The 9,922-nt window shown below is 34.5% G+C and overlaps 1 protein-coding gene across 1 annotated transcript in view; it reads right to left on the bottom strand.

Moving 5' to 3' along the window:
• LOC111089065 overlaps window positions 1-5,381 on the bottom strand; it is an 8,608-nt gene extending 3,227 nt beyond the window's left edge. The window contains exons 1-2 of the mRNA XM_022400809.1: window positions 5,360-5,381; window positions 3,547-3,771 (exon numbers count right to left, since the gene is read on the bottom strand). Of these exons, the coding sequence (XP_022256517.1) occupies window positions 3,547-3,771; window positions 5,360-5,381 (247 nt within the window). The remainder of the gene's footprint in view (window positions 1-3,546; window positions 3,772-5,359) is intronic.
• Window positions 5,382-9,922: the final 4,541 nt, after the last annotated feature.

Here is a 9,922-nt window from a genome sequence, read left to right on the forward strand (position 1 = left end):
CTCAAAATAAACTTTCATTTCAGTGCGATATTGAAATTAGCTTGAATTCTTCATAACCTCTGAATAGTAGTTGAACCAGCGGGTCACGGTGGTCTAGTATAAACTAAGCATTGTTTCTCACCGATTTCTCCTGTGTCTGTGTGAATACATTGTCTAAATCCATTTCAAGATCGAATTGAACATATAGTTTGAATAATGATGATTTGAAACCACAAGCTAAAACAATAAAATATTTCGAAAGCTGCTGGTATTTCAAGAAAATTACGCTTTAGTAAAATTTCATCTATGAAGTAAATTGTAAACTAAAATTCTGAATAACACTAAAAATAGTTCAGTAACAGTGGAAGAAAGAAAACGCCGCTCAGCAATAGAAAGAAAAAGTAGATAGATGGCACGACAATATCAAGAAAGCTTAGCAAATATTGGGATAACTGAAGCAGATGGAAATTATAATGATTAATGTTTTATTCTTCATGTGTGTTTTTTTCTCTGTCAGTAGTTTTACTACTACAGCTCTTTGCGCCACCCTTTTATGATGTCAGAGCACGAGATCTGAATAATGATTTATAAAGCTCAGTATAGAGCGTTAATGAAGTGATTTTAGCAGTAACTGTGGTTTTTCGATATCTTGGCTAACAGGACCTCCTGTAAAGGCGAATAGAACTATTCAATGCGAAGTGTAAAACACTTAGGAACAAACCACAGATCTTGGAAAGTTTCTATAGTTCCTTGCACATTATTTTTTTTCTTGAAAATATTTTCGTCTTAAATTATATCTGTTTGAAAGCTACAGTAATTTTCTTTCATGACAAGACTTCAGCTAAGCCTAGTTACATTTAGCCAATATTGTTAGCGACGGCAGAATATTCTGATAAGTCTGAATTCGGTTAAAAGCATGACAAATTTCAGAGATCCGGGAAAATGAACTTTTTTTTTTAAGCTTCAGTTCGTGATCGCAGGAAGAGGGCAATTATTCGGAAATTTCAAGACCAATTCAAGAAAGTGGCAGGTATGGTTCTAATGGGTCAAAAATCTCAACATATAAAAGTTTACTAAAAATTAATTGATCTAAATAATATCAAATATTTATAAAGATGAAGTAATTAAACGAATGATAAACATTATTATTATAATGGCTAAACTTTTTATCATGATTTAATTTTAATGTGGACAAACGATATCTTTACATATTATACTATATCTCCTAAGCAGCAGAAATTAAAGAAATCTAAGCTATTAGAATATCAAACCTATGTCATTTATCTACTTAAATATCCAATGCATAAGGTTTTAAATCTAGGTTAGCCCATTACTGAATTATGATGTACTACTTGTTCTTGTTATAGTCCATTACTGAATTATGATGTTCTACTGGTTCTTGTTATAGTCCATTACTGAATTATGATGTACTACTCGTTCTTGTTATAGTCCATTACTGAATTATGATGTTCTACTGGTTCTTGTTATAGTCCATTACTGAATTATGATGTTCTACTGGTTCTTGTTTGAGCCCATGACTGAATCATGATATCATACTGGTTCTTGTTTTAAACCATTATTGAATTATGATGTCCTACTGGTATTTTTTGTCCATGACTGAATTATGATGTCCTACTGGTATTTTTTGTCCATGACTGAATTATGCTGTCCTACTGGTTCTTGTTTTACCCCTAACTGAATTATGATGTCCTACTGGTTCTTGTTTTACCCCTGACTGAATTATGATGTCCTACTGGTTCTTGTTTTACCCCTGACTGAATTATGCTGTCCTGTTGATTCTTGTTTTAGTCCATTATTGAATTATGATGTCCTACTGGTTCTTGTTTTAGCTCATTACTTAATTATGATGTACTATTAGTGAATTTTGATACTCTACTAACTCTTGTTTCAGCCCATTATTGAATTACACTGGCTCTTGTTTTAACTCATTAATTCACTTTGGTATTCTATTAATTATTATTTAATCCCATTACTCACATGTCACAAAGATAGAAACACTATTAAACATTATTAGATATTGAAAATTATTAAAATAACCACAAACATTTTAAAACAGAATATATAGAGTATTAGCCCTTTAAAAGAAACAATGTCCACATGTGGTTTTCCGACTAGTTAATAAATTTATCTGGGGATTTTACACTAATCTTATACGGCGTGTTTCAGATCAGACAAGTAGCGGTCCTGTTCGACAGCACGAATAACTACGTTGAGATTATGATACAAAGTACGCACATTACTTACTTCATTATTCCTGAATTTTTTGTATTAATATTTTTTTTTCTTTTTTGATATCCAACGTTTTTGAATACTATACTCTAGTCAGATATTAAAAACTTACTAAACATTAAGAGTCAACAGAACTCTTTTTGATAAGACAATTTTATTCTCATTATATCAGTAGCAACTGAATCTCCAAGTAAAGTATTTCATATCCTACACTATGAGTGTGTTCTGTTAAGCGTATTGCACGTTAAAGTTTCTTTCTTGAAATCCAAATCGCTGGATTTTATAAACACATTTTTCTTATCAAACATGTATTTATTTGAATGTTTTTATTTTCGATTAATCACTGTCCGTAGTTCTTACTACCTTTACAATAAGTATAATCACTGACATACCATGCCAGGCCTAACCACCAATCCATGCTAGGCCTAACCTCCACGTCATGCCAGGCCTAAACCTAGTAGTTAGGCCTGGCATATTCTGCTGGTTAGGACGCTCGACTCGCAATATGTGGGTCGCGGGTTCCAATCTCCATTACCAAACATGTTCATCCTTTCACCCGCTGAGGCATTATAATGTGACGGTCAATTCCACTATTCGCTGGTAAAAAAAGTAGCCCGAGAGTCAGTGGTAGACGGTGTTGACTAGTAACGTTCCCTCTAGTCTATCACTGCTAAATTAGAGACGACTAGCGTAGATAGCCCTCGTGTAACTTTGCGAAAAATTCAAAACCAAACCAAACTGATTACTATCAAAGTGCGAACTTTTGACTTACTGCATTTATTCCGAAGAAGTGACGTAATTGGCTGTGTAATAAACTTTGACTGTCACTCTTACAACTCACCCACGGCTCCAAAGTGTAGAGCCCAATTTTTGTGATAATTTGACGCGAACCTTGGATCCTCACATACATAGTCTGACACGTTATCTACATGTGCCACGCCCAATCCTACAAAATTAATTCCTGCCTCAATGTATACAGAACCATTGTGTTTGTTACACCAGAAAAAAATATAGTTTTTTGTTTAATCTAAATAACACTTTTCTTGTGTTAGTTATGTAACAACCTATAGATTACTTTCCCATTAAACCAGTAATAACCAATAAATTCAGATTACATACCTATATTGCTCTAGCTACCAAAAACTGATTAACTCAAACTGCGTGAATACTACTCACGTAAAGATCGAGAAAATCGCATTACAAGTCAAGGTAACGCATTCTAGTACATGCTGATGAATACAGATTACGTATCTATTGCTCACCAAAGGAATTCACACCACATGCTCATTACTTAAGAAATGTAAATAAATCCCTTACCGATCACTCCAGCAACAATAGGAAGGATTAATCCGAGAGCGATGAGAATCCTCGCCTTCCAGTTTGCCTTTTTTGCTTTATCGACAGGATCTTCTTGGACAGGTGTTGACGTCACTCGACCATCACTAGTAGCCTTTTCTAGAGAAACAAGATTAACGAAACAGAGGAAAGAATAGTAAGACGAAATAAAGGGCAATAACGAAACTGAGTAAACAATAATACTGACTAGAAATAGAAGAAACAACAATGAAACGAAAATAAAAGTACAAAAACCTTGCCAGTCTTTTAACCTCCAATATACAACACGAACAACTTAAAGGGGAAAAACTTAACGATAAATCATTCAAAGAAAAAATGTATCGTACTCCAATATAATAACGTTTGCACTATCTGCTTCTAAGGTAATGCGACTTTGTTTCTATATAGTGAAAACAAAATCAATACATGAAAGCATACTGCGAAGGGAAAAGCACTGAATTGTTTTTGTTTTAGCGCGCAGCTGCACCATAGACAATCTGGGCTGTGTACAGGGCGCGAGGGTCGAATCCTGTACTCTTTAAGAAGATCTCGAGCTTGTTGCTGAGCTATTGGGAGGGGGTGGGAGCAGTATCAAATGGAAAACTACAAATAAAACGTTGTGATTCAATAGTCAGTGACTAGGAAACTGACCACTGATTAGTAGAAATAGTGTCAAAACCACAATTTCACCGTAACCAAAATATTGGCTCCCCAGTGGCTCTGAAGACTTATGACGCTAAAAATCGGGTTTCGGTACCCAAGGTGGAAACAGCAGATAGCCCATTGTGTAGCATTACTTAACAACAAACAAACAAAACCAAGATATTATAATTTTAAAAAATCTTCAAACTGGTATATGTTTTATAATCCGAAACTGGATATTTTCCCGATATTTAAATAAGGAGCTTTTAATAGTTTAACTCTAGCCCATTACGAGGTGACAACTTTAATATCTCAGTGTACGTATTATTAAATACATAATAACCTGTATAACTGGTACTGTTAGAACTAAATTCGTGTACAGAACGTGATATTTCCATAGTCATTAGCTCCAAAAGTGTGTGTGAGGATGGGAGTGGGGTATTGCATTTCTCTGCTAATCATGCATATGTAAAGTAACACAAACAGTATTAACGTGCACACCACGAATACTTATTGAGTTATAATCAATTCAAAACAATTATATCAAATCCTTCACCCACTTCAATACTATTAATACATTATCTGTTCGTTTCAATTTCGTAGTATTATCTTTAACTACAGTTAATCTCAGTAAGCAGCTAGCTGCTTGTAGCACAATGCTAGTAACGCACGTTGTTTTCACGATCATAAACGTACGACAACAGAGACAAAACCAACATAAAATCGGGGTAACTCTCGTGCGTTGTGAGCACTTAACGAAATACTCTGTAGCTCAGTTAGTTTCAAGAATTCCCGAAAATCGCTTATAGGGTGGAGGTTTTCATGCAGTTTGGAAACAAGTAAAATATTCCATGAAATTAAGTTTAAAACTAGATATTTTAAATCTGGTTATTTATAAACAAGATCCATAAACTCCAGTAGTTTTTATCGACACAGTACAGTTATAACATGCTAGAGTGATACTTTATCTTGTTCTGTTTTTAACTTTATATGTTGGAATAATTCTATATATATATATTATTAACTGTTTTATATTACACCATTACGTATAATCAGATTTATCGAATTTCTGTAATTCATTTCTCAATAGTATTTGAGATAACGGTTCAAGTTACCACTTCGTGATAGAGGCTTACCTACTAGAGCAACTTACCTAACTCAGAATACCGAGTCATTTCTCACTACAAGACTTCTTAGAAACTGGTGCTATCAAGAAATGTTAAATCGTAGGCGTAAATTGAATTATTTCAAACTCTTTGTTAGCTTTATATGTACAAGATTCAGTAAATTCGGTTATTCGGAGTAAAACAGGAATGCCTTACAAGTGTATGTTATAACCGAAGGACCTGAAGTGTCTTCGCACCTAGTAACAAAGTTATTCTGCTCGGATATTTAGGGCTACCTTCTATTAAAGAGGCGGATTTAATCTAAATATCAATCCTTTTTTTTTCGTAAAATCTGGTTGGATTTTTATGTCAAAACAATCGTATACATTAACTAGACGCTTAAAATAATTCTGAGATCAGAAAACTAAGAACCAAAAAAAAAAAAAAACAACGAAGGAAGCGGGTAAAATCAGTGTCCTAAATGTAAATTCAAGTCCATGAACCACCTACATACATAGAGGATGGAAAATCTAAACACTGGTACATAAAAGTTCACGTGTTGCACATTGGCCTTGTGAAACTACTCAGAAACTCGCAAACCATAACGGGCTGGTACACTTCTAAAGAAAAGCCGAGACATAAAACAGCACAACGTCTGTTAGAAGAAAAGCCGAGACATAAAACAGCACAACGTCTGGTAAAGAACTTGAACTTGAGCGTGTTTCATTCTATTTTTCGGAAGCTCCGCTAACCTACATTTGAAACTTGAAGTACCAGCTAAGCGCGGTCACCGAATCTTCATTCTTCGATTTGTTTAGCAAAACTATTTGGGGTCCTTGACCAGATGGGCTAACGAACGAAATCTAATCAGTTTGTTAATTTGGAGCTCAAGAAGATTCACATTAATTATAGCTACTGAAGGTATCGAGACGCAGTATTTAGTCTTAAGACAAATAATTTACATTATTGATGGCTACTTAACGATCAACAATAATCATTCAAAATATACTGGACTTCCACACTTAAACCTAGTTTTTTATGCTTTTTTTTTCATTTATTTGATTTCTTCAAAAATATGTATTTAGTAGCTTGATAGACATGGGTCTTTTTCGTGTCGCATTTTTCACATATTCACTTATGTTTTATCATCAGGAGAATACAGATTTTCATATCAATAAGAACGATTATATTCTTGGTATTTATATTTTTGGTACTCTATGATATTTTACGATAATTCTACCTTACTGACCTTGGGTATTTCTCCGATGGGACAGTGGTATGTTTATGGTTTGTTTGTTTGTAATTAAGCACAAAGCTACACACACACACACACAGTGGGCTATTAATTAAGAACAAAGCTACACAATGGACTATCTGTGCTATGCCCACCACGGGTATCGAAACCCGGATTATATCGTTGTAAGTCCGCAGACATACCGCTGTACCACTGGGGAGGGTAAGTTTATGGACTTCCAATGCTAAAATCCGGAGTTCGATTACCCGCGGTGAACACAGCAGATAGCCCAATATGAATTTGCTCTCAAACAAACAATTAACCACGGGTAACAGTATTGTTTTGGAGGCATTGATGCAATTTGTGGCACTCACAAATGATAGTATTTAGTATTTTCAACCTGAACTGAACCTTATACCATACAGGACTAAATGCCCAGGTCAGAAACCTTACAAAATTCATACATAGCCATCTTTAGTTAAAAACTGTGAACCAGAGGGATGGCCAAAAGTGTGCGGTACCCTCCGCCTATTCGGCAAATCTTAACCGAATGATAGAATTGACTGTCACAGTTATGACCCACAACACACAGTAAAGCGTGTTGAGTGTCATATCACTGTTCGAACCTTGGACCTTCCAATTTGCAGTCTGGCACGCTAACACCCATAGTCTAACAGATAATATTCAAGTGTGAATTACGTCATTTATAGAACCACCACTGCTCTCCACCGATTATTACCTATTAAAAGTTTTACATTTACTTTTTCACGAGTGTAATAATTAAGTTGACCTCCTCGTATCGAGAAAAATTAAATACATTTGACCAAGAATATCTGCCCCAAAATATTTTGTAGCATTACGTGTGAAAATTGTTTGACTGAAATCATACCCTTCGTCTTCAGCAATGGTTATATAGTTTATGAATATTAACTTTGTATTATTCAATAGTTGGATATAACCTCAAACCACATTGAGAACTAAACACACAGCTTCAGGAGTTTTACCTCAAAAGCGTAACTTGTTCATACATGTGTGAACTCCAATTTATTACGAATGGTGCACTTTCTAAAGCTTTTAACTAAAATTAATGGTTGGGTATCAATTGTGTAGAAAACAAAATTTTAAAAAATTATATAATTATCTTTTTTTTTTAAACCGAAGTAAACGAAGTTAGGGGTCTTTAAGATATTTCTCATGTGTATCTATTTTGGCGAAAACTTTTTACTTTAAAGTAAACACTAATTTGTATTTTGTGTATAACGCTTACACTTTGTGGAAGTGTGAGAAACATAACATCTTTTCCAAACGATAAAAAACAGACTGGGATCATAGAGTTAGAAACTGGGATCATAGAGTTAGAAAGATAATTATTGATCCAACTAAGAAAGATTGAAAATTTGGAACTTCTTCAAAAAAAACGTTTTTCCAATTAAAAAATAGAATCCATGACCAAAAGTTTGTTTTTAATTAAGCACAAAGCTACACAATGGGCTATCTGTGCTCTGCCCATCACGGGTATCGAAATCCGGATTCTAGCGTTGTAAGTCCGCAGACATACCGCTGTGCCACTGGGGGGCACCCATGACCAAAAGAAGAGAATGAATTATTTGAAGCTTTGGCTTTGGAATATAAAAACAAAAGGAATTTAAAATAGAAGTAATGTACGAAAAGACATATTACTGAGATTTTATAAGTTCCTTATTTTCTAATCCAGTAGTTTGTGTAAAGGGGCTCGTTAATTTAAGGATGATATCGAGGAATGAAGACCTGTAATTTACAATAAGTTGTTGAAATCATCAGAAGTATATTTTTATTCGTGTATATTTGATTACCCGAATGAATTTACGAATGACTAACGTGCTAGTGTCAAGAAACAATTGAAACCAGTAATGTTTTCATATACAAATTCATGATTTTTACTTGCTCAGGATAAAATGTAATGAGAGAAGTAACCCAGGACAACTGTTTGTTTGTTTTTTACATGTGGTCATAGCATAGCCTTGAAGTATTCGGCGTTAAATCCCAATAAATCAGTCTTATTCCACTTTATCTAATGTTATAACTAAATAGATCAGCCAATGCCTTCCGAAATTCTGGTTGTATAACCGAGCAGTAAACATTTTGATGCAATGCCACACGGTGCTGTTTTGAATTTACTTTGTCACCATGCACTCATTTTTAAAAACATTGGAGATTCCAAACCGGTTTAAAGCACAGTTAATGGACTTCGAAGTTCAATCCAATTCCTAATCGAACAAACTATAAAAAGCTTATCTATTCAACCTTAACAAGATGGTAAGTCAAAGAACTCAAAGCAATAACAGTAGTCGTATTGATATAAGTGTATCACTGTGTATTTTTAAATGATTTAACATTAATATAGAAATTAGAAACAATTATACAAAACTGTACAACATTGTACAAAATTAACTGACTACATACTGTGAAATATGGATATTATTCAATTAAAAGTAAGTCATGCTAAGTTGTCAAGTTGCTGAGGTCATTCTTCATCTTCTATCAACCAAACACTATAGACGTACCAGGTTGTTTAGCGAAGTATATTCATTCGTATAATGATGGTCGGAAGTTCGAGCTCCCAAAATGCACAATATGCGGATCGCGAGTTCGAATTCCCATCACCGAACATTCTCGCCCTTTCAGCCGTGGGGGCGTTATAATGTGACGGTAAATCCACTATTCGTTAGTAAAAGAGTAGCCCAAGAGTTGGCGGTGGATGGTGTTGACTATCTTCCTTCCCACTAGTCTATCACTGCTAAATTAGGAACAGCTAGCCCTCGAGTATGTTTGCGCGAAATTCAAAATAAATCAACCCAAACTACAAACATTGAGATGCTGCAAAATGTATATGTATCCAGAATAATCCAGAAAAACGTAAAAAGTTGGCACTATATATTGTAGGTCATAATGATGATTGATGATAAATGCCTAGAGTTAATTAAGCCGTAACGTAAGCGAATTGTGGAGATCGAGATCCTAAACATTCAAAAGCATTTGTATGAAAATACATTTTAGAAGTGTTAAATTTTGTATATCCTGAATGTATTTTCATTCGTTAATTTCTTGTTTTCAGATTCATGCCTCCCTATAACAACATTAAATACAATTTTTGGCCACGTGAAATTGATTATAAAATAATCCTGTTACAAGGTAAGCAGTATATTAAAAAGTACGGGGTTAAGCTGCTACTCCCAGTGAAGATGCGACGTATTTGAGCCACGTGCATATTAACATGAGATGTCTTGATTTTCCTGGTTCTATCTTTTGAAACTCTTTCACTTAGTATACATATATAAGAACTGCTTCAGGGTATACGCTAGCCATGCCCTCTTTGCTAGTAAGACGTACGCGTTAT

Source organism: Limulus polyphemus, unplaced genomic scaffold (genome assembly GCF_000517525.1).
Source record: "Limulus polyphemus unplaced genomic scaffold, Limulus_polyphemus-2.1.2 Scaffold5159, whole genome shotgun sequence".
Taxonomy (NCBI): Eukaryota; Metazoa; Arthropoda; class Merostomata; order Xiphosura; family Limulidae; genus Limulus; species Limulus polyphemus.